This window comes from Typopeltis vanoorti, chromosome 19 (genome assembly GCF_054136105.1).
Source record: "Typopeltis vanoorti isolate ZY-2024b chromosome 19, IOZ_Tvanoo_1.0, whole genome shotgun sequence".
Lineage (NCBI taxonomy): Eukaryota > Metazoa > Arthropoda > Arachnida > Uropygi > Thelyphonidae > Typopeltis > Typopeltis vanoorti.
In genome coordinates this window covers 10,965,952-10,992,176 of record NC_143567.1, presented here as the reverse complement: position 1 = coordinate 10,992,176, position 26,225 = coordinate 10,965,952, and the positions used below count along the sequence as shown (strand labels likewise).

General features: G+C 34.2%; 1 protein-coding gene across 1 annotated transcript in view; it reads left to right on the top strand.

Annotated features, from left to right (window-relative positions):
* The window catches only part of LOC150095851 (protein strawberry notch homolog 1-like), a 527,670-nt gene that overhangs the window by 199,166 nt on the left and 302,279 nt on the right, over positions 1–26,225 (top strand). Inside the window, exons 9-11 of the mRNA XM_090409548.1 lie at positions 2,680–2,815; positions 10,780–10,925; positions 24,532–24,645. Coding sequence (XP_090265674.1) covers positions 2,680–2,815; positions 10,780–10,925; positions 24,532–24,645 — 396 coding nt within the window. The remainder of the gene's footprint in view (positions 1–2,679; positions 2,816–10,779; positions 10,926–24,531; positions 24,646–26,225) is intronic.

Below are 26,225 nucleotides of genomic sequence, written 5' to 3'. Positions count from 1 at the left end.
GCAGAACTTAGTGTGCTCTCAAAGGGCCTTAACTTCGTTCCTTCTCCGACCTTCATTCCTAAAGAACTCTTTCTTACGAAAGTTGAGAAGGCAGCTGGACAATTACCAAAACAAACTGTGAATCTACTTAGGATCGATGCCATCTTTACCATTAACAACAGTCGTCGTCCTACAGATAATCTATCGCCGACAGAAAGGAAAGCAATACACCAACTTCGTAACAACAATGACATTATTATCTTACCTGCTGATAAAGGGAATGCAACTGTAATCTTAGACAAAGCTGACTACCGTTGTAAGATGAACAACTTGTTAAGTTCTAATACGTATTCTATGCTAGAAAGTTATTAATCAAGGATGAATTAGAAAGAAGAATTATCGAATCAAAAGAAATAGTTCTGGACCCTTCACATTTAAACAATAATCTTAGCTACAATTTGCCTGATTCCCATAGCGCAGTAATCCAGTACTGGCGCTCAAAATTAGCTGTCGCACACATTCTACTCATGCCAACGGCAGCACGCGGTCACCTATTCAAATATGACTGTTACTATTCTGCTTTTTATTAAGCTGTAAAGTTCATTTTTTACCGTGTTATTTTATATCTTATGTTTTTATTTCTCACCTGAAGAAGTCGGAGCACCGATGAAACTAGTTGTGATGTATTAAAGGTTTTTGTTATACTTTCTCGGGTTCTAGTCAGTCAAATTTATTTTCATAAATATATATATATATATATATATTACGTTAGGGATGTACCAAATATTCAGTTTTGCTCTGGTATTCAGCCAGGTTGGTGTGTTTTTCAGATATTCAACTTCGGCTGAATCAGTAGAAAGATTCAATATTATAGCCAGCTGAAGCAGAAAAATTCCTGTTGCATGTGTCATTACAAATGCAATCATTCAGGAACCCTTCCCTCCACCCCTATCTTTCTCAGCCATTTAAATAGAAGGTTTCCAAGGCTAATGAGTAAACTTACTCCACAGTACAACTTCTTAGAAAATCTTGCTCAGCTGTTTAAATAGAAGGATTTCCAAGGCCAATGAGTAAATTTTTTCCCCAATACAATTTTTCAGTTACAAGCTTATTCGTTGAAAGCATTTTTTCCACCTTCAGATATCAAGAATATTTATGAAGTTACCAGACATATGCTACTCCAAAAAATGCAAAAAAATTCATTTGGTTACATCATAATTTATCATAAATTCACTTTGATTATTATTATTATTACCACGGGCTACTCCAGGAGTCCTTAGACTCATCGAGGGAGGCCCTAAACATCATGTTCACACAGCTGTTCAACATTCTCACAGTATCTATCATACCTTGCCTTGAACTTGCTCACTGTCATAGCACCCACAACACACTCTGGCAGCTTATTCCACTCATTTACCACTCTAAAAGTAAAGAACCCAGCTCTAACACCCCTGCTAACCACGCTCTTGCCCAGCTTCCATGGGTGTCCCCTAGTTCTCCCACCACCAGTCCTGATCTCAAAAATATCATCTGAATTAATCCTATAGAATCCTTTTAGCAATTTGAATGTCTCAATCATATCTCCCCTTTTTCGCCTATCAACTAGTTTCTGCAACCCACAAATCTTCAACCTGTTCTCATATGGTGCATTCCATAGACCTGCTATCATCTTAGTCACTCGCCTCTGGATCCTCTCAACCTCCTCCCCATCAAGAAGGAACCGAGGTGACCAAATCTGGGCACAGAAAATCTGGGCAGAAAGAAATTATTAAATCTATAATTATTCTCTATATTTCACAAGTTAAAGTAAGTCCTTTTAACATTTTTGTTATCTGAAGAAATAAGTGCAATATTTCGTTTTGATTTTTATGCTGTATTATTTTTTAAATACATTGTTTTCCATGAAATTAAATTATAGTTGTATTATATTGAAATGGAAGATATTATGGATCCATCTATAATTTATAGCCAAATGTAGAAAGAAAGTGAAGTTACAAAAATTTGCTAGTGGGCTTATGAGAACAAGACTGGAATCAGAGTTGCCTTTGCTATACTATTTAAATAACGCTACCCACAACATTTTATTAATGCATTGTGTAAGTTTCACTATCCTTGAAACACCAGTCTTCAAATTTACCAAGCTCAAAAACATTACAAGTAGAAGTGAAAGCAAAAGCTCATTCAAAGCCATAATTAAGCTATGTCAGAAACTTAAATTCATTATAAGTGGTGAATGCTCTAGGTGGGTACATAATAAAATATTAAACTATAGTTCTGAGAAGCTTGTATTTATCTTACCTGGATACCATAATAGACAATATTACAGATTTTATTTCCCAGTGAATTAAAAAGATACAAATGGAAGTGAATTGGCTGCGTACTGAGAATGGACAGAAAGAAATTCCAGTGGATAGCCATGACATGTATTCCTGAAGAAAAAAGATTTAAAAGCAGCTCTAAGCTGGCATTGTTAAAAGAAAAAATGTCAGATTTAAAAAAAAAAAAAGAAAAAAAAAAGGTAACTGAACAAGATGGATCTCAAGATGATAAGCAGGAATTTCGTTTAAATATATCTGTTAAATGCTTAAATCATTGTTTTATAGTCTTGTTCTCAAATCCAAACCATGTTGTAGTACTCCCCTTTAGTGAAAGCTGTTAAATTTTAGAGAAATGTGAGATTTTCTTTAATATTTATAACAGATTGTTTTAGATGAATGTCATAAAGCTAAGAATCTTTGTCCTGTTGGTTCAACTAAGCCTACTAAAACAGGGCTTACAGTTCTTGAATTGCAGAATCAGCTTCCCAAAGCTCGTGTTGTATATGCAAGTGCAACAGGTTAGTTATATATAGTTTTTTTATCGGTTTAATTTTTAGCACTGTTATATCTATATTATGTTCCTTCTTGTAAGAGGTATACGGGCTACTATGATGTTATTACATGATTAAATTTACATTATTACTAATTTCCTATCAATAATTTTCCTCCAAGTTGATTACTTATCATCACTCCAATATTGTGGTATCTAATATTTCAGTCTTCTAAAGTATTTCTAATTGAATCAATCCACCTGAATCTTGGTCTTCCTCTGAGTTGTTTTCCTGCATCAAATATCTGTTTTGCTGAATGTTCTTTTTCCATTTTGTTTAAATGACAAAATGTCAGCCCTGCTCACACATTCAGGAATACTATTAACATTAAGTTCCTTCCTAATATCATCATTTTTAATATGATTCTGCCATTGATACCATCTATTCAGGCCCCTAATATTTCTCCAAACTCCTATCTGTGTCCAACTCTCAGATCAGTAATTTAATACATTTAAACACCATCTTGTACACTGCTAGTTTAGTGTTTTGGCTAATTTTTCTCTTCTCCAATATAAATTTATTCATCTAGCTCTTCATCATACCAGCTTTGCCTATTCTGTTTTCTATTTCCATATTTAATTTGCCATCTTCACTAAAAACTGTATCCAAATAACTTAAATATTTTACTTGTTCTATGTTCTCCATTGAGAATGCACCTGAAGTTTTTTATTTCCCTGCCTATTTTCATAGTTTTAGGCTTTTTATTGTGGATATCAATATTAAATTTATTACAACAGTTATTCAATTTAGTCAGGGAATCTTGCAGACTGGAAGGGCATTTATTTAGAAATATAACATCTATATAAAGTAAAGAGCACATTAATATCCAATTTTGATATCAGGTTTAATATCACTTTGTTGTAAAATGAAAATCTGATTTTGATAACTGTTAGTTGGACTGAACATAGCAGGTTGTTTTCCAAGTTTCTCTTCGACAATATTTCTTAACTTATCCTCAAGTATACTTGCATACATCTTATTAGGAACACTCATTAAAAAATTCCTCTTTAATTCTCCCATTCAGCTTTATTCTCCTTTTTATAGATGGGAACTGCGAGAGCTCTACTCCAGGTCAACTGGAATTTGACCTTCTGACCAGGCCATCTGAATTACCCATTGTTGGCACTACTGTTCTGTTGCTGCTTGTTTCATCTAACATTCTTTCAAAGTAATTTCTCTGATTCCTTTTACAATACTCGTTCCTCCATTTTTAATTATTTTCAATAGCCTCCAGAACATTTTGTCACCTTCTTGATGTTTGTCTTTTATCTTCTTATCCTTGTCTTTGCATCACTTTTCTTTAGCTTCTTTTACATGTTGCTTTGCTTTTTTTTTTTACAAAATTTTCTTTCTTTTAGAGTATCTGCTGACTTATTTGTTAGGAACTTTCAGTATGATTTCTTCTTTTTCAGGACATTTTCTTGTGTCTACCATGGTGTTCTTATTTTTCTATTCTTACAACTTCACCACAGAGTTCCATAAACTCTATCCAAAAGTGGTTATCCACAAAATATAATTCAAAAGATTCTCTATAGAAACAGCCCACAGCGACAACCTCAAGTGGCTCAGTCTCCACCAAAATAGCAAAAATCATGAAGTCTTTCAATGTCAGGGTTGCCTTCAAACCTATTTTAACTACACGGCACATGTTAAGATCTCCTAAGGACAGCATCGCTTTCTATAAATACGCAGGAGTATACAACATCCCATGTTCCTGTGGACTGAATTATGTAGGCCGAACATCACAAAGCCTGGAAATCTGAAAAAAAAGAACATATCGGAGATGTCAACAACAACAGAACAGACGTCTCAGGATTAGCCCATCATTTCTCAATTTCGAACCATTCCATTTATTGGGACAACAGCTCCATGCCGTGCATTGAAGATTTCAAAAGTAGAAACTTTAAAGAAGCTGCAGTGGTACTCTGGACAGGAGACAATCTCAATGCACGGCATGATATTAAAAGACATTTGGAAAAGCTTAATAAATTCACTATGTTTAGCAGAACTGAATTACGTGATCTCCTAGCAATGATTAAGTCTCCACGCTTTATGCTCTTAATGTCACTCATTTTCTTCTCAATTTTAACTGATTTTATGGTCGTTACTGCATTCTTCTGTTGTAGCATTTAATGTTAGTGTAACCATTCTCGTCCTGAAGAAGCCAAGCAGACTCAAGCTGGCGAAACTGGTAGACAATTATATACATATATATATACATATATTTATAAAGAATCATGGTCCAATAAAATCCAAAGAAAATGTCTCATATTTAGTATAATTTGAGCATTTTTAACTGGTCTTTCTTTAGTGCCTTATAAACCTTTTACAGATCTTTGAAGCTTACATACAGAAACTTGTACAATACCTATGATTTCTGATCTATTTTCTGAAGTCAAATCTAGTCCTTGCTTATCCCACTTTTGACATGAATTTGACTGTTTGTCACTGATATTATTTTTTTTTTTCTTGGCTTTCTCAAGAATGTTTGCAGATATCATTTTTGAAGTACTCAATAGGATAATTCTTTATTTTTGCATTTGGAACAGAGCAGTGAGAGCTCTGTTCGTTGAGTCTATCTTCCCATAAAAACATTAAAAAAAATTTCCACCAAAAAAAAATCAAAAGTAACAAAAACTCAACCAAAATACCACAAACATTATTCGAGGGGGGGAGGGAATGGCCCATATCCTCTTTACCAACGTTTGTGACTTTGACAGCAATTTAAATGTATATCAACACCTACTGTCATCTTAACCAGACTTGTTATGCTAATGGAATCTCAGCTGATAAATGTCAGTGAATACTGTTGGGTATTTGTTGTCATATAATGCATAGCACACTTCCAATCAGACATGGAGTTGCATGCACTATGCAAATGGTCACTATCCAAACTTGATAGTATTAGAAGAGGAGTTAGATGGATAACAGGAGAAAGAGAGAGAGAATTGATATACAGAAATAATTTCCATAATACAATGTTGTATTATGGAAAGTAGCATTGTATTATGATTATTATTAGATGTTTCATATGTCATATTGCTATAATCCATGTCTTTTCCTAACTTTCCATGAATGAAATTTTAATTCATTAATTATTAATATCAATATTCTTTGAGTACTACATACTTGATGAAGGGTACTGAAAAAAAAAAAAGTTCTTATGTGAATAATGAAACACCCTGAATGTTACTTATTGCTGCTGATATGTAGTGAAAGAAGATTGCTGTAGAGTTACATTCTTTTGTTTCCATTCTTTAACAGATGTCATAGATTGGATAACTAATGTTAAGAAACTATTTGATAGCATTTATTGGAAGACTACTAGACACATTTCTCCACTCAAGATCCCTCCTGGTAGGATGCCCTTGAAACTTTGTTAAAATGTTAAACATTATTGAAGTTACTGCCTGTCTATGGAAGTTTGTGATGGAAAGGTTAATTAGTGTCATTCATGAGGTTATGTTTCTGATGATTGAATATCAGTGTCAGAAAGCTGGAAGTCTCATGGTTAAGCATAGAATGATATAAAATTCAGGAATGCACTTGGGTCAGTGTAGTCATCTATTTCAATTATTTAGTGGGATATGAAACCCTACAGAGTACAGAATAAGTTTTGCATATAATATTTTGCAAATTTTTGAGGCTATAATGCTTAAATGGCAGAATTTTAATACCAAAAATCCATTTTCTTTGATAGTTGAAGAAATTTTCTAACCTTTGTGTATTGGTTAGAGGAAAAAAGAAAAAAAAACAGGGCTTTAGTATGTAAGTCTAAATAAGTTGAATGTTAACTATGCGTAGTTGAGTTGAGAAGATTTGGCTAGAGGATGCCATGCAAGTTCTTGAACTGTGTTAGTATTAGATAGATGGAAAAGCAAATTTCAAGTATAGTAAGAAGTTTTCTTCAGATCCCATCTGCTATAAGTTTTTGGTGTTTGTCTTGTTAACATTGGCATTTAGTTCACTGATTTTGCTAAATCCCATCAGACACTACCAAACCTTATTCAGTTTATGCAACAGCTCTAGTACTTTTACCCTCTCCTCATACACCTGAGCTTTTTATTCTTTGTTGAATAGCAATGAGCTCTGTGTTGCATACACTAGGTTAATAGCTCTTAGCAAAATGGGCACTCATTAGTTGAATAATCTCTTCATCTGCCACCCACTTACTATCTTTATTCGATAAGGTTATTCTTTTTTTTTAGCTTGCAAAGCAGTCCTTTTCATACTTAGATTAGCTTTTCATACAATACATGTAATGGCCTACACAAATATTGAGGTATTTGTTAAATACTTCCTCATGCACTAGTAACTGACCATGAGACTGAATATAGTATTCTCCTCCATCGGTCATAATTTCTTGCTTTGTAGTTTGGCATACAACCTTTTTGGACAGGAAGTCCATGTATGAGGGTAGTCTGAAAAGTTCTCGGCCTCAACCATAGATGGCAACACTATTGGCAAGATTTTTTTATTTTTTTTCTAAGTTTGTATAAGTGTCATAAGCATTCCTGTGAAATTGCAAGTCATTCTATCAAGTAGTTTTTTCATACAGCTGTCTGAAGCAAAAGTGTTGTCTGTATCCCTTGAAATGAATAAAATTGAGTATCATGCGATTATAAAATTCTTTGTAAAAGAAGGTTTAATGACAAAAGAAATTCATTCGAAGTTCATAAAAGTTTATGGGCACTCTTCTCCTTCATTTTCGACAATTAATAAATGGGCTGCTGAGTTTAAACGTGGCTGTATACCAGCCTTGAAGATGATCACCAGAAATAATTGATCAAGTGCACGATATGGTATTGGATGACTGGCGAGTCAAATTGTGTAAAATTGCTGAGACTATAGGCATTTCAAAAGAACTTGTAGAATATATTTTGCATGAAGAATTGCAAATGAAAACGCTTTGTGCAAGATAGGTGCCACGCTTGCTCATAGCAAATCAAAAACGCATTCACGTGAAAATTTCTGAACAGTGCTTGGAACATTTTAACAAGAATAAAACTGATTTTGTGCATCAATTTATTACTATGGATGAGACTTGGATTCACCGTTACACACCGGAATCCAAACAGCAGCCTAAACAGTGGACAGAAGCCAGTTGTTCGGTGTCAAAGAAGACAAAGTCGGTTTCATCAGCAGGAAAGGTTGTGGTATCAGTGTTTTGGGATGCTAAAGGCATTTTGTTTATTAATTATCTTGAAAAGGGTAAAACAATGACCAGGAAATATTATTCCAATCTTTTAACCAGACTAGACGAAAAAATTTTTGAGAAAAGACCAGGTTTGCAGAAGAAAAAAATCATCTTTCATCAGAACAATGTGCCTGCTAACAAAGGTGTTTTGGCAATGGGAAAATTAAGGAATCTGCACTATGAATTGTTGGAACATCCACCCTATTCCCCAGATTTGGCTGCCTCTGACTTCTATCTCTTCCCAAAACTCTTCCTCGCTAGTCAGTGCTTTTCTCCGAATCAAGAGGTGATTGCAGCTGTAAAGGAGTATTTTGCAGATCTTGCTGAGAACCACTACAGGGATGGGAGAATGGTGCTGGAGCATCGCTGGAATAAATGTATTAGTCTTAAGGGAGATTATGTTGAAAGATAAAAATAATTTTGAAATTATAAATTCATTTTTTCATTGTTAGGCCTAGAACATTTCAGACCATCCTCGTACTTAGCCAGTATACCAACCTATCCGATATACCAATGTGTCCATTTTCCCAATCTTAACTGAAAATTCCATGTTCTTAGCCACCTATCAGATCAAGACTGCATGATATTCTCCCCATTTTGGAGGTTAGAGGGAAAGTGATTATCTTGGTTGTGGACAAATCTTTCGTTGTTTTCACCAGATCTTGTACACAACACACAAATCTTTTTGGAGTACATTCCATCACATGCTGGTTTTCATAATTACCTTTTGGTAGCTGCATAATGTATGTGTAGGAATTAACACTCTCCAGAGCTGGATATTTGCACTGTCATTGGATTATACAATTTAATCAGTGGTACTTAATGACACAGTATTTGATTTGGTTAACTCAAAATATATAAACTGCAAAACCTCTCTCTGATTAGGTGACCCAAGCAACCTTATTCAATCTCTTAAGAAGCCAGGTATAGATGAAGTTTTTGCATATGCAATATGTTGCATCAAATAGGATTTTTACAGGAGATTTGAATAAGGACATATTAAGGATGTTGTGAATAAATTTGACCTAGATTATCTACAGAGGAAGACCATAAGATTATCTGAACTAATGGGAATGCTATATATTGATATTAATAGCTTTATTCAGATATTTAAGGAGGCCTCCAAAATGACATGTCAAACAGTGCAATAAAAATGAAGGCCTTACCTAAATCAGCTTTGGTCAACCTTTAGAAGAGTCCTAAGATTCACAGAACCAAGTTATGCAACACAGATCAGCAATGAAAAGTGATAAGTGCCTCCGTAGCACAATTGGAAGAATGATGATATATTGTACACATCAATTGGAAAAGGCTCAAGTTCAGCTCTTGTCGTGATGACAAGAGGAATCTTTATATGGGCTTTTTCATTTGAAGATGAGTTAGATTATCTCATATGGAGGTAGCAGAGTTTTTCCCTCCCGGAAACTTCATCCCACATACAGGCAAATTGACCATGAGAACCCACACAATTTACAGACAAAAAAAATACTGCTGGTTGTGGTGATGGGCAGTAGATGGCATTGATGGTAGTTGTGGGTAGTGGGAGAATTTAGTAGGAGGGACATGGTGAGATGCTTGTACTTGAGGTAGAGTGCTCTCCCACAGTGAGTCCTTGGAGGTGTCACATAATAATGACGATGATAGCATCTCATCATGATATTAACTATCATTTTAACTGTGATAACAGGTTTTGCCTTTTGTCACAGTTAAAGTTTGAAAACACAGGTTTGTTTTAAGAAGCATTCTGTTTTTTTAAACATAAACATGTTATCAAATTAGAAAAATAACTGCATTCTTAATGAAGTATGCAATACAGCATAAGAATGTAGAATAAATGCATTTTATTTTTATAATTATACCAGATCTGTTTTCACATGTGTAAATTTTGTTTTTTCCTGTGTTTAAATATAATTTTTTATAGTAAAACAGGATCTTGTCAACAGTAGGTCAGATTCAGTTACATCATCAAGAATTATATACGATGTTTCTGCATTTAAACTAATGCAGTGTCATTAGTAAGTCATATACCTTTTTTAAACTGCAAAAGCCATTTATAATCCTATACATAAATGACACTATCTTGCTCTCTCAGTCCACTCCATAGTTACACTGATGGAAATGCAATTTATTCCTCTTCTTTGTTTAGAGTTGAAATGCTTCAGAAATCAGAACCTTGCATCGTGAATATCTTAAACACTGCTCTTACCATTCTTCAGAACCTCCAAAAATTTTCTATCCCCCTTTTTGGTTCAAGACACTACTTCATGCATGCATAATAGATAAATCTCTTTGAATATTGGAATACTATTCTCATATTTCAGGTGGTGTACCAAAAATCTCTCTAAAAATGCTATCCTGTCTGGTGGATCTCTTCAGTGACTTTTTCATACTTTCTATTTCATTGTCTTTTCTAAAAATATTTTCACTGGTGCCACTCTGTCAAACCAGCAACTATCTATCATTCTACCACTTAGTTTTTCTAGCATTTACCTATGGGTTGAAAAATATGCTCAGGAATGTACATACAAAGTGAACCAGCAGATTAATTCAACTAAATTTGAGTAATTCTTTTCAATAATTGTTATGAGCCAAATTGAACTAGTCCCAAAAATGAATGAAATTCCCTATCTGTTCTCTAAAGTATCAATGTTTGAATTACTAATATTTTACAGAACTATAAGCAATAATATTGTTCTTCTTTATTTGTTTAAGTTCGCTTTAATTTCTTTTAAAGGTGCTTCAGAACCAAGAAATATGGCCTATATGACACGGCTGGGACTTTGGGGTGAAGGTACAACATTTCGGGAATTTACAGATTTTATTTCTGTGGTAGAAAAGCGAGGAGTTGGTGCAATGGAATTGGTAGCGATGGATATTAAGGTATTTTTTATTTATATTTAACATTTATTTAATGCAAGTTTATAATGTGGACTGAAGCTTTCCATCTTCATATAACTCATAAAATATTTTTGAACCTATTTGTAGTCCTAAAATTGAGTAGATGTTATGTGATAAGTGAGCTGTATCACTCAACTAACGACATTCATGTCTGTCATCAATATATACTCTTCTTTTTTTTCCTCATTTTCAAATTCTATGACTTATTCCATATCTTGAATGATTTTATCACAGATGTAATTTAATGAAATTAAGTGAAACAAAAGTAACTTCAGCAGTTAATTATATAAGAATACCAAACATTTTGCTAAACTTCAAAATGAAACCAAAACTATACTTGTATTCCAGTCTAGTTGGCTCAGTGGATGGGCTGCAAGTTCAACTTCTGCTCTAGGGCATCAGTGTTTGTTTAATGCTGTAAAATTGGACAATAAAATTGGAATTTTATTGTCCAATTTGAGAACACCACCTCACTTATTGGAGCTCATAAAATTAAAAAAAAAAAAATTACTATTATTATTACAGTGAACCGCAAATACACCAACAGCATCTACCGCCATCACAACCACTAGTATTTTCACAGACAATCACAAACATCCATGCCTTCAGCAGGATTTGAACCACCCACAGCCTTTTGTTGGAGAGTGGATATACTAACCACTTTGGCCAACAGGCCAAAAAACATTTTTGGCCTGGTTGGCCAAATGGTTTTGGAAGAACAATTTTAACCCATTCTCGGAACTAACATTATTATTATTATTTTTTATTTTTTTATTATTAGTATTAAGTGAGAATTCATGAATTCATTCTCCTTACTTGCACACATAATATCCAGTAGCAATCCATTATAATCATGCAATACACTATAAGAGAAAAATCTAGTTTTCACCCTCTTAATGACAGCATTCATTTTCAACTTCCAAGGATGCCCTCTCGTCCTTTCCCAACCGTGCATAAAATGAAACATTCCATCTACTGAAATCCTGTATGATCCTTTCAGAAGTTTGTAAGTTTATCCTATTTGCTAGTGTTTGCAGTCTACAAATTCACAGTATGTCTTCATAATTACCACTGGACTGGATAGTATTCCACAATCCTGTTATCATTTTTAATACCCTCCTTTGCAATACTTCCATTATATCTGAATCACCATGGAAACCAAGAGCTCTGATCTGCGCACAGTAGTCCAAGTGAGGTCTTATCAAGGTCTAGTATAGAGGCAAAATGACCTCGTTATCTTTACATGCCAAAGTTTGTTTCAGCATTGCAATTATCCTTTGTTGTATATGTAATCTTTCCTGTATGGCCCTTGAATTTCAAATTCCTGTCTATTAAAACTCCAAGATCTCTAGCCTGGTCAGTTTCTTCTAGCATAATCCCATCAATATAGTATGGCATTGGATATCTCATCACACCCAAGTACGTGACTTTACATTTACTAACATTGAACTGATAGTCATTTTCACATGCCCACAATTCCAGCTTATTCAAATGACTCTGCAAGTTACTGCATCAACAGCAATCCTGATTACCCTACCTATCTTTGCATCATCAACAAATAACTGTATGTCGCTTGTAAAATCCTCTCCAGTGTCATTAATGTACAGTATTAAATAACATTGGACGAAGGACTGATCCTTGTGGTGCACCACTGGTTACTTTAAATCTTGCAGATCACATCCCTCTTATACCATTTTTTGATATCTGTCAGATAGCCATCTTCTTATCCAAGCTAATATTCTATAACCCGAATCCATATTCTCCAATTTATGCAACAGTCTACCATGCCGTATTCTGTGAAAAGCCTTAGCATAATCCAGAAGTATCATGATGTATCCCTTTCCTTTGTCTAGTCCAGTGGTAATATTATTATAGAATGTGAGCAAGTTGCTAAAACATGACCTTCCTTTAGTAAACCCTTGTTGTTCGTTGCCAAGTGGAGAATGTCTGTCAATGCATTTCTGAATACAAGTCCTAACCAACTTTTCCAATATCTTCACCACCACTCATGAGATACTGATTGGTCAATAGTTGAATCTTGGAGTATTAATAGATAGGAAGTTTAGGAGCCATGTTGCAAAGATTGCAAATACGATTCAAAAGATAATCGCAATGCTGAAACAGATTTTTACATGTAAAGATAAGGATGTCATTTTTCCTCTTTAAAAAGCCTTGATAAGACCTCGATTGGACTATTTTGCACATGTCTGGTTTTCCATTGTGATTCTGATATATTGCAGAGAGTGCAAAGGAGAGTGTTATAAATGATATCAGGATTGTGGAATACTGATTATGAATTTGTATACTGCAGACTAGCAAACAGGAGAAAGAGGGAAGTGATATGATTTAGACTTTCAAACTTCTGAAAAGGTCATATAGGATTTCAATTTATGGAGGGTGGGGAATGGACAAGAGGACATTCTTGCAAGCAGAAAATGAATGCCACTAAGAAGGGGGGTGAGGGCTAGATTTTTCTCTCATAGGATGGTGCATGATTGGAATGGATTGCCATTGGATGTTGTGAGTGCAAATAGTGTGAATGAATTCAAGAATAAGTATGATAGCTGATGCGTGTAGTATGCGGTCTCCCTCAATGAGCCTCTGACTCCCTTGAGATCTCTCTTAATAATAATAATAATTGGTTTGAAAAATTTAAAATTGTTTTGTAAAACTTTCTTTTATGTGGCTTTTAGTTATCATACATCTGTTACATTGGTGTATTGTTTCTTGCTGCATTTTCCATCATTACCTTGATTAACTTGGTGTATCCGTGTTTCTTTCAGAATTTCTCCATGAGTGCATGTCACAAAGATGTTCCCAACAATCTCGATCTTGAGCCTCTCTCTTGTATGTTGTACCCATAGATTTCACTAATGGGTTTCCCCCATCTTGTAGGTGGTCTTCTTGGTTTTCTCTTTATTCTTGGTTGCCAACTGAGTATTTTATATGTTCGTCTATTATCCCTAAGTCTGGGGCCTGCCCATCTCATCTTGTTCTCTTATACTGCAGTTACATCTTTTATGCCTTATCTCTCTTAGTTCTGTATTTCTGACATGTTTTATTTTGTTGATGTTACAAATCCTATGTACTATTACACACTGAATTATCCTGAGAGTCTTCTTCTTTTCTTGTTGTGTTCCATGTTTCTGATCCGTATGTGAGCGAGTGTTTTAGTCTGTTGAATGATAGCCATGTGACTTTCTTTCTTTTTACTAGTTCTTCAGATAAATCATTATTCATATTTATTTTTTGTCCTAAGTAATTGTAAGAGTCACTTTGTACTATAGGGATGTTATTAATACATAGGTGACTGTCACTTGTGTAGGTGTTTTTAATGCATTTTGTTTTTTCTAGATTCATTTCTAAGTCTATCTCACTGCTGTTTGTGTATATTTTTTCACCCATTTCTTCTAGATTTTTTGGGATTTGAGATATCAGTACTAGATCATTTTTTCATCATCTATGCTTATTCCTCCATTTAGGTCTTTTTCAGAATATGTTCTAAAGTGCTGGTAAATAGATTTTGGGAGATCACATCGCCTTGGTGGACCGCTCTCTTTATATCTATATTTATAGGTTGATCAAATAGTGTTATTTGTGTGGCCTGATTTTTGTTAATTTATTTTATCATGTGGATGTAAGTAGGATCCATGTTTATTTCCAGTAAGGCACTGATGACTGCTTTGTGTTCTATGGTATCAAATGCTTTTTTAAAATCAATGAAGAGGAAACAGAAGGATTCGGTATTCTCTGCATTTTTCTGTTAATTGCGAAATGACTATGATCTGTTGTGTAGAAGCCTCTTCTGAATCCTGTCTGCTCTCTACTGGAGTTGTCTTCAGGAGTGTTTTGGATTTTACTATCATACAGTAAATAAATAATAAATAAATTAACATCTCACCTGAGCAACACTTGATACACCTCTGATTCTTTCACCTTTAATTCTCGTAATTCTTGTCTCCTTTCTGTTCCACAGCATCATTCACACCACTGTCATATACACTGATGAAGTGTTCGTTAAATTATTCCACTGTATGATTTGGTATGGTTACTTGGCTACCTTAGTTATCCACTAGGATCACTAGGCTTTGACCTGACTGGCCAATCTCCTGTGATATTGTACTTTTTCTTTTTTAACTATGCTTGGCACTTTTCTGGCTTGCACCTTATATTCTTCATACATCTCTTCACCGCAAACTGACTTGTACTCTATCCATAACTTATTTTGTAACACTGCTTGCTTGATTTCACTGTTCATCCATCCTACTCTATTTATTCACTTAACTCTTGGTATGCAGTTATGCATTGCTTGTGTTAGATACTGCCTTACATTTCACATGCACTGTCAACATCTTTTCTACACAATTTATCAACCCAGTGTATTGATGCTAGTTGACTACCAAACTTTCAATAATCACCCACCTTATAGTTCCACATATAGACCTTCTTGTTAACAATTTTTCCCATTTGACTACCTTTCAAACCAATGTCTCGTGATCACTTTAATCAAGGTGGCAGTGTTGATACCTCATTCACAGCCACATCCTGTGAGGATATCACCTGTGAGGTTTATCTAACACTGATAACCTCATGTTGCTTCCATCACATTTTAGTGAAGTCTTCATCAAAAAAAGCATTTAGCAGTTATAGAATCCCTGCCTCTTCTCTTCAAGAGGACAATATATATCGTATTCTTCTCTCTTATGTGCAAGGAATTTCCGAACTTCCTCCTCTTGGTTTCCTGGGTGTTTACTCGATTTCTTGTTCTTGTGGTGTATCTTATTTTGGACAATCTGGAGAATCTGCTTTTATTTGTCATGATGAAAAAAATCAAGCATTGAATTCTGTGAAATAAGACAAGAACCCTTCATAAAAGCCAATTTCGTATAGAATTTCTTTATAGAGAAACTTGTGAAACATTGCTCCCTTGTCCTAATTTAAATAGATCTGATGATCTACATTTATTTACTTTATGGAAGTAGAAGCTATCTACTTCAATAGCTGTTCTTTTCTAACTTTAATTATACAGGATTATTTTTTTAGTAAGGAAAATTTTGATTGTTATGCTTTTTAGAAATTTCTTGTTTAATTGCTGTTCCATTTAATACCAGATTTAATACCACTTTCCTTCATAATCTGATCCATATAGATAATAAATAACAGAGGGGATAACAAACATCCTTGTCTGACACCAGATTTAACAATAAACCATCTTACCGTACTTCCTTCAGTTCTAACTGCTGACTTACAACTCAAATAAATACTTAAGTATTGCTTGATATAATGCTCCATTAACACCACACAGCTGTACTGTTTTGAATAGCTTTTCTCTTGGCACCTTGTCATATATCTTTTCCAGATCTACAAAACTTAAATATAGATCTTTGTTATATTCCTATGATTTCTCAACTATTTGTCATAAAGTGAAAATCTGATCCTGACAGCCTCTATTTGGCCTGAATCTAGCTTGTTTTTCACTAAGATTCCCTTCCGCAATCCTTCTCTGTATAAATTTTACCAGGAACATTCAGTAGGTAAATACCTCTGTAATTCTCACATTCAGTTTTATTTCCTTTTTTCATATATAGGCACTATGAGAGCTCTACTCTATGAACAGAGAGCTCTCTACTCTAATTCATTTATCACCCCCAGTACAGGCCTATGGGTGATAAATGCGCACTAGCTATGATTGTCTCTGTTCTAGATGTCTTCATCGGGGAGAGCGTGTGCTTCTCCCTCGTTGACTTAGCTGATCAGCCATTTGGCATTGCATGTTTAGTAGTGTTACTCAAAATCGATTTGAGTAGCAGCTAACCCAACCCCTTTTGACCCTTAGACATTTATCTACCCCATGGATAGCCATATCAATCCCCAGGGGTAAATATCAATCACTTTGCTGCCCCCTGCTCTAAACAAATTCAAATACATTGTCTTACTTTATTTGCATAATTTTCATTTTTTTTTTAAACTTAAAACGTCATCTCATTCACTATTACGTTATTTGATTACTGGCAGCAGTCCATAATCAGATAACCCGATTCGACAAATATATTAAGTATTATTTGCAACCAGGAGATTAGTACCTTATGTAGTTAATTTATGAGCCTCCATAGCTCAGTCGGTATAGACAAAGCCCTTTGGTTGGAAAGACATGGGTTCGAATCCCATCCATGAATTGTGTGGAACGTTTTTCAGGTCTCTTTCAACTAAAGGTGAGTAAGCCAGTCTCATACTGAGGTAGAAGATTTGTTTTCACCAAGAAACTGGTTTTTCGTCCCTCGGTACAGGCAAACTGGCCCCATGCGCACACATTGATCTACAGCCATGAATACTTATAACAATGTGGAAGAGATATTGTCCTCACAACATTTTCCTTACCTCCATAGTCAACCATGAGTCACATTATGATAGTCAGTTTCCTGGAGAGATGATACATAATGATGATGAGTTAATTCCTTCATAGATTGTTTTCCTCCCTCTAAAAATTTAGTTTGGCTATTTTCAAAAGGTGAATTAATTCCAGTCGAGCAACAGTTATCACTACTTATCTCTTATCCTCTGTTATGTGGCTACCTGACATTTGGAAGTTAGTTTGGAGTCAGGAATTCTCAAACAATATTTCATTTTGCATAACTTGCAATGATTACCATTTCTTTCACTGACAACTGTAATACAAAATAAGAATTTATCCTATTCTTCAGACACTCTTTAACCTTTAAGCACAGTGCTCAGTTGCAATATACACATACTGGCCACTGAATTAGAAACCTTTCTGCAGATGTACGTAACTTCACGTATCACATATGCAAAATACTCAGTCGCGTGTGTATCACCATGTGTTATAGGCAACTATTCAAGAATGCTGCTGGTCAACAATTATCAATAGTGTTGATCACAATGAGAAAAAACAAAGGATCTTTCAGAGTTTGATTAAGGGGCTTATTGGGTGCTCTTCTGACTGAAATCCCGATTTTGAAAACAGTAGAGCTGACTGGTATCTCAAAAGGTGAAATATCCAGGGTGTTTAGTCAGTGGAAAAATAACCCACATTGCTTGTCTAAGAGGTATAACTGTAGTCCTAAGACAATTTGTCAGGAACCAGATTGCTATTTGCTGAGAAGGCTTGTACGGACAAATGTTCTGTTTGTCCATACAAGAGATACATTTAAAAATATGCCTAAATAGCTGAAATCTTTTACTAGTTTGTTAGATTAAGAATACAGTTCTCGTAGACAGGCTTATACGTTGGTTATGCATTATTAAATCACTTAAAGAATTAAACAACGTAGATACGAATATAAATTAAATTACACTTTAATAAATATTTCCGATATTTCGGCAACATCACGTTGCCATCTTCAAAAGGAACTTACAAAAAAAAGGCATGTGCACGTAGGCACTACAGCACAGTAACTGAGAATGAAGAGAAGAAACTATTGTTCTCCTAAAAGTCCTGATGGTGCCCTCTAGCGGGCTAAGTAGGTTCTTGGCCGTTGGGCTGAAGGTCTGCTGATGTAAGCCTCCCAAATTTGGGGCAGTCGCATACAGCCAAATTTGTTGAGGTTTGGAGAATTTCTTAGGGCTGAGGCTGATTCCATAAATAGTCTTTCGAATTTGTATTTGCTACGGTGTATTACTGTAGCTTTCTTCCACCGTATTCTGTGGCATGTATCCAGAGCATGGTCTGCAAGATCAGAATGGCTGCACTTGTGAAAACGGATGTAGTCCTCGTGTTCAGAAATTCTGATATTCGCTGTCCTGCCTGTTTGGCAGGACAGCGAATATCATGTCTTTTCTGGATCTGCAGAACTTAAATACTAAATAGTTTTAATGGAGAATGTGTACTAGACATATTTAAAAGCTTTCACAGCTTACTCATGTAAAAAATATGTGGAATGTTATTCAAAAACTCCAATATATTTCATTCAGTGTCACGTGACATCATCAGAGAGACAAAATGATAATTATATTCAAAACAATAATCATAAAAATGAGTCGCACTGCATGTGAATGCGTGCTAGACAAACCTGGAAATTTGTCAGATCGCCCCCTGAACATGCAGAAAAAAAGTAGTGTAAGCCCAAATCCCATACCAGCATTGTGGTATTGCAAATGAATGCCCTAGCAGCACAATCAACAAGCAGTGTGAGCAGTGCGTGGGAAGCTGCAAGAATCACAGGCATAGCAAAAACGTCTGTATTCCAAATATTTCATGGTGTGTAAGCATTACAACACCAATGTAAGTATCACAACAACAAATTTTTCTTTTCACAAAAACAATTCTGTTTGCCCCAGTGGCTGGGAATTCGCAAGCATTCATTATGAGCTGCCAGTATACCCTGCATTTCTTAGAACTCTCATTTGCATGTTTTTGCAAATTAGCCATGTGGTACAGTGCCTTCTATTGGGAAAAATATGAACTAATTTTTTTCTCCTTGCTAAAAGACAAATCCCCCTCCTTGCGATTCACTTTCATATAAATGCACCCTAATATACCAATTTTTCTGATTTTTATGAATTATTGAAATATTTTGGAGCCTATGGGACACCCTGTATGTTTACAAAACGTAAACATGTATAAGATTGAGGAAATATAGTGTCAGAAACTTGTTTTTCTAGATGCTCCATAAAATAATCAGCTGAGACTGGTGAGAGATAGGATTGTCCATTGTTTCTTCGATCTGTTTGAACAACATGTTACACCATGTAAATTAACCCACATTGATGGTGAATTTAAATAGGCTAACAATGTCTTCTGGGAAATTATATTGTCAAAACTGAGACTCGTGTTGAGGTATATTGGTGAATAGGGAGACTACATCAGTATTGGTGTTCCTGGCATAGAGAGCAAATAGCTCTGTAGTTCTGAGAAGAGTATATTTAAAGGAGGTGGTTTCACTTTGTATGGAGTTTGGGTAACCTCGAAACATAATTTATTTGCTTCATCATCATCAAATTCCTGCCATGTACCCTCAAAGAGTGTACTCAAATTGTTTTTGAGTACACTCCTGATTCCTGTTCTCAAACTCCTTCATTTTTTCTTCAATAATCTTTGTATATTTTAGTCTACAGTTCATCTGAGAGCTGCTCAACTTTTATTCGCTTTAAAACTTTCTTGCATGTTATTCTTTTCAATATGAAATTCAATTTTATCCTGCTCAAGACTAAATAGTGATCACTTCCAATTTCAAATCCTCTGTACACTCTGGGGTACTGCACCAGGGAGAAGACATCACTATCAACAATAACATAGTCAATGAGACTTTTCTTATTCCTAGACTCTTCTCTCCATGTGAATTTGTGCACATTTTTATGTTGGAACATGGTGTTAGTAATAACCAATCCATGTCCTGAGCAGAAATCCAACAGATATTTCCCATTATTATTAGCTTTGCTCTTCTCTCCAAATTTTCCCAAAATATTTTTGTATGTCTCATAATCATTTCCTACTCTGCTATTTAGATACCCAACAAGGACCAACTTTTTCTTTTTCATTGTGTCAGTTGCTTTTTCTGAAGCCTCAAAAAATTTCTCCCCTTCTACCCTTAGTAGAACCTTCTGTGGGACCATATGCACAAATAAGTCGCATTGTCCAGTTCCCCATTCTCATATTTGCCCACATCACTCTACTTGAGACTGCCTGCCATTCAAGAAGATTAGCCTCATATTTTGTGTTGAATACTATGGCTACTCCTTCTTTTCCTTGATTGTCATTGCCTGAATATAACATTTTGTATTTATTGCTCAGAAACATCTCACTAGTTTTTGTCTTTTTTGTTTCAGTCACCCCTATTATGTCGATCTGGTACTTATCTAATTCCTCAGCTAGCTCCATTTCTTTGCATTTCAGGCTTCTTATGTTGATAGTACTGATCTTTAACTCTGGTGATGTTGAGTTGGGGTGTGCTTTCAGATTTCAGATTTGTTCCAGTAGCTGACTTTTCGCTGTTTGCCCTGGTTCCCTGGCGAAAACAACGGGGACCTTGTTTAACCGGGCCATGCCCCAGCCGGCATGAAATTTTGTCATGTTGTACCATCATTTTTATTTTGGTTTAACCAATAAGAATACAATTTGGTCGGCTAAATCCCAATAATCTAGCCCATCCTCATTCGTTTAGTATCCCAGTAGATACCCAACAGGGTGCATCACGAGAAGGTGAGGATTGGACATTAGGTCAGACGCCCTGGTCGGTTCTCCGCATTCCTTTAAAGACTATGTGGAGGTCTCCTCTCAGGAGATTCTCCTCTCAGTTATACAGCTTTGACCCTTAAGCACCCCAATATATACTCTTTATTGTTATATTCCTGATGCTGCTCAAAAAAAAGAAGTGAACCTTGAGCATTCTACAAAGGTCTGCCAAAAATGATTCCTTCCACATTATTCCTTTATTGATGTCTTTAAAAATATCATTAATGTCTTAAATAAATTAGAGTAAAAAGGCAATGATGTAATACAAGGAGTGTTCCTTAAGAAAATAGGGAAAATAGCCATAATCATTAATATCGATTTTAGAGGAATAACATGAAAAATTTCCATTATTTCCAGAAAGAAATAATTCTGGATCTAATATCCACTTGACTTATATAATAATATTCTATATTTGGTTATATATTTGAATTACTAAAAGGTGTAAATACGTGAACCATCATCAGTAAGCCATGTGGGGATGGGACATATAAGGGAAAGAAAGAATAAATGTGAAGTGAAATACTTGGGAAAAAAGAATTATTAATATTATCATTCGTGATATTATGTGCATCCTATAATTTGCTGGCTGGAGTGAATAATACTTGATCCTGTAAACTCTAATGTGTTCTTTAAAACAGGAGCATTAATCGAAAATGCACTAATCGAATATAATAACCTATGGGAAAAAGTATAATTCGTTTGTCAAATTTCTTTTTTGAGCCTTAATTTTTTTATGTAAAGAATTAAGGTGTCTCTCAGGGCCTAGTTAAAGCACAACCATGAAGCTAAAAGACAATAAAGCATATTCAGATATAAATTTTATTATTCTATTTCTTAACAATGAATCGAACTAATATAGTTTGGTGAGTATTTTGTTTCTTTTTTTTCATACAACCAACAGTATGGCCCTATTGCCTCTTCTACTCTTCTGCCAATTTTACTGTTTCTCTCTTCATCAGAGTCAGCCTCTAAGCATTGCTGCTTAAAAACTTCACTTGTACGAAAAATATTTTCAAATTGTTTCTGTGAAATCTCTTTTGGCTGATTATCAGTGATAAATTTTCTTCATATTATTCAGGATCTTCCCACTATGCATCTAAATTTATCAGGTTGGAATCACTCAATTCTTCAGAATGAGATTTAATTAACTCTAGGACATTATTATTGAAGGGGAGAAAGTGAAGGACTTATGAATCGGTCGCCAACATGCGAAATCACGTGCTTTATAGATAAAATTTACCAACTGTTATACAAGCAAAATAGTTACCACTTTAAAAACTACAACGATCATAAAAGTGAAGTTAATTTTCCGACTTGTAATAATAAACAACTCATCCCAGAAGACAGATTGATTATTCCTATTATCAGAATGGATTATCCTTTTTGTGACGTGCACAGAAGTGTCGAAGGGTCTCGAATCTGTTGGCGTACTATAGCAGACGACATAAATTTTGGCGGTAAAAATTTGGAACATAGTATACATAGAAGTAGTGTAGTATGCCATTAAAAATAACTTTGTAAAATGTTTTAAATCAGTAACTAAATTATTTCATTTTGGTGAGTGATTTTTTAAAATAGTTAGCCATAAAAATGTATAGATAGAAAATTTTTAAAATCTGTAACATTTATTTTTAAGATGAATATAGGTATGAATTTTTGGGACGCACTAATCGAGGGATTACTGTACTGTTGATTAGGCGATTCATTTAGGCATGGCAGGAATGCATTTGGATTGATGGAGCAGCAAATCATCTTGTAAAATTTGTTGTGCTTCTTATGTTTATTATTTATGTTTTATTTAGGTTTTGCTTGATTTTCTGAGAATTTTATTTTGTTTCCTGAGGATCAGTATACATTTTTTACATAGTTAAAAATACATTAACAATTTCATTTGAATTATCCACCCTTTTGAGAATCCTATATTCATTACATTTTTTTAAAATAATTTTATTTATTTTTTATTATTTATTATTACTACTATTATTACTATCTCACCCATGCTAGTATTTTGTTTAGATCATCCACTGCCTGTAAATTAAAACATAGAAAAACAAGTAGTTTATTGTATCACTAAATACAGTACAGGAACATTTACGGTCTTTGTACTATATTTGGCAACAGTTCTTGTAATTAAAGACAACTGGAATGACACTTTGTAATGAAAAATACTCCCCTCACACAGACACTATGCTGCATGCATGTAAGCAAAACAGATTTATTGTAACACTAAACATAGTAGCTAACTGGACACATTTGTCCTAACATACTGTTTCAAATTTTCAGTTCCAGAAAATTCATGTAACAGCTGTTTATAATGCAGTCAATGGGAACAGAAAGAAAGCACACAATTGATCTGAAGAAAATAAAGATACAGTATGTTTGAGAGTATATATAACTTGAAATCAGTTTGAATTACATTTGAGAATTTAAATATCATTAAGACGCTTTACAGATGCTAAGTTTACAAATAAAATTCTACCGAAAATGTTGCAACTATAAGCTTAGTGAAAATGCAACCTCCTGATGTGGAAACAACATAGATACAGTATGCAATTTATGACACTGCCTGGCACATGAACATGTTAAAAGAAGTTCAATATTCAATGAGTAGCTTAAACATGGAAAAGAATGAACTAGGTTTAGGTGAGTTAGATAGTAACCAGGAAACCATTCATGACTATATTAAGTAAAATCTATACATCTTCTGTAGGAAGTTTTGCATTCTTGCTTGTGATTGCATTCTTGAAATTTTGTTTAAGTAAGCGAGTTGCAAGAGATGTATTAAGAATTTACTTGTCAAAGTAAATGAAGAGGAAAAAAGGTTATCCTTCTCCTTATACAGACAATCTACCACAGCAGGAAGATTTTTAAATGTCGCATCAAACCATTATCCATTAAAAAAGATGGGCATAATTAAAACTTCCCGAGACAGGGCATATAACATATCAAGCACACCAATTTAAAGGAATGAAGAACTGCACTACCAGAAACAGAATCTTGCACTTAATGGTTTTGAAGTAGAGGTTAGGTCAGTAAAATAACTGTTGATCAAATCATTGTCTCTTCAGCATACTATGTGAAATGTAATTTAGCTTGTCTCTGTATATATTTATGTGTATACTCCAGAATGACTTTAATATGAAGGTTGAAACATCAGGAAAATAAAATAATTATTTATAACACAGTTGTAGAGTCCATAATTTGTGTAAAATTAATTATTTTTCCTTACTTTTTTGAAAAAATTGCTATTTCAGCTATTTTGATATATTTTGATCTTAGAAAGAAAATGGATGATTTCTGTGTTGATATTTCATTCTGATTACTTATTTTTTGCATTTTCTTTGGTATTTGAAGATTTGTAACTAATGTAACGAAGTACTTTATTTTTTATTTTTCCAGTTGCGTGGGTTATATATGGCTAGACAGTTAAGTTTTGCCGGTGTGGCATTTAAAGTCGAAGAAATTCCATTAGCAAAAGAGTTCATTGAGATGTATGATGAATCTGTGCAATTGGTGAGTATTAATTATATACTTGCTAGTTATAATTTTATTGTTGTGTAAACTAAAGCAGTTTAATTGATATGATGATAGTGCAACCCAATTGTTGATATAACATTAGCTATCAGCAATTTTCTTCCAAATTGACTATTTTCTGTCAACTTCTAATTTGATTATCTCTTATTCTTGATCTACTAAAACAGTCATAACAGCATCATTCCAACCATATCTAGAACCATATTTTTTCCCACTTAAATTGTCTGATTTGCTAATCTTTGATCTGTATTCAACTGAGTGAGACAGACTTTCTTCTTCAACTCTTGTATAGACAAAGCATATCCACTATATCATGAATTGCTCAAATCATGCCTCCTCTGATTTTTCCCAAGAAGGATTATTATTATTATTACGGGCTACTCCAAGGAGACTGCAGACTCATCGAAGGAGGACCTAAACGTTGTGTTGTTAATAATTGGTATGTTTTTTATATAGAGATGTTTATATTATTTGATCTCTTTATTTCTAACAGTTATTTTTTTTTATTTCCGAGTGTACCTATATATTATTATATGCACAAGGGTTCACTCCAATTGGTGATGATCTTAACTCTTTCTTTCAGAATCCAAATAATCACTGACTCAAGACCAAAATACAAAATAAACACATTTAATAAAACAAAAACAATATATATATACACTTCAAACAAATATTACATAACTAACTACAAAATTAATTGGATCCAAGGCCTTAAAAAATAAACTTACACTTAAGACTAGACTAAACACTTTCTTTACACAATCACAAAATGTTCCTTTTCTGAAGATATGCAACTTTATTCATCATTTTCACAGGATCCTTTTTTTTTTATCACTCATGTAGCACACATTAAATCTTCCTGACTTAATTCTGTCTCTTTTCTTCAGTAGAAATAATGGTTAGATACAGCGTCCTTAATACAGATGAAACTTACTAATCAGAGTTTTCTCGAACATTCCTTTAGAACGTAAAGAGCAACTTCTTCTTTTATTCACTAATTGCTTATTTACAGTCTTAACTATTCCAGTAAAAAAACTTACAGTTCTACAATTTCCTTTTCGGAATCTCCTATAAATCTTCCAATTAGCGTTTCCCTTCAATATTCCTTTTAAAACGCCTATAGCAATATTTTCCTTTTATTTATCAATACTTATTTTACTTTAAACTTAATAGTTCCATGATTCTTTTTTCGGAATATACTATTAATTTTCCTCCGACTGTCATCACATAAAAAACTTAAGTTCCTCCGAACCTAAATGTCTGCCGGTCTGTGTTCTAATTTTCTTCCAAACGCTCCCTTGTTTTCAGCCATTACCCAGATACCGAACGCTTTCTTGTCAGCTGTCAATCCCTCATCAAACTTCTTGGCGAGCATGTGCACTCCATGAAACTGGTAAGCAAGAAGTTAGGTATAAATAATGACTGACACGTTGTCTCCGTTAGCGACAAGATAATGTCTTCATAAAACACAATCTTTGATAATTTTAAATTACAATAAAATTCTTTTAAGTAATACAAATATCAAATCTGGTAAGTACATCAATTTTTTGACTTCTTTA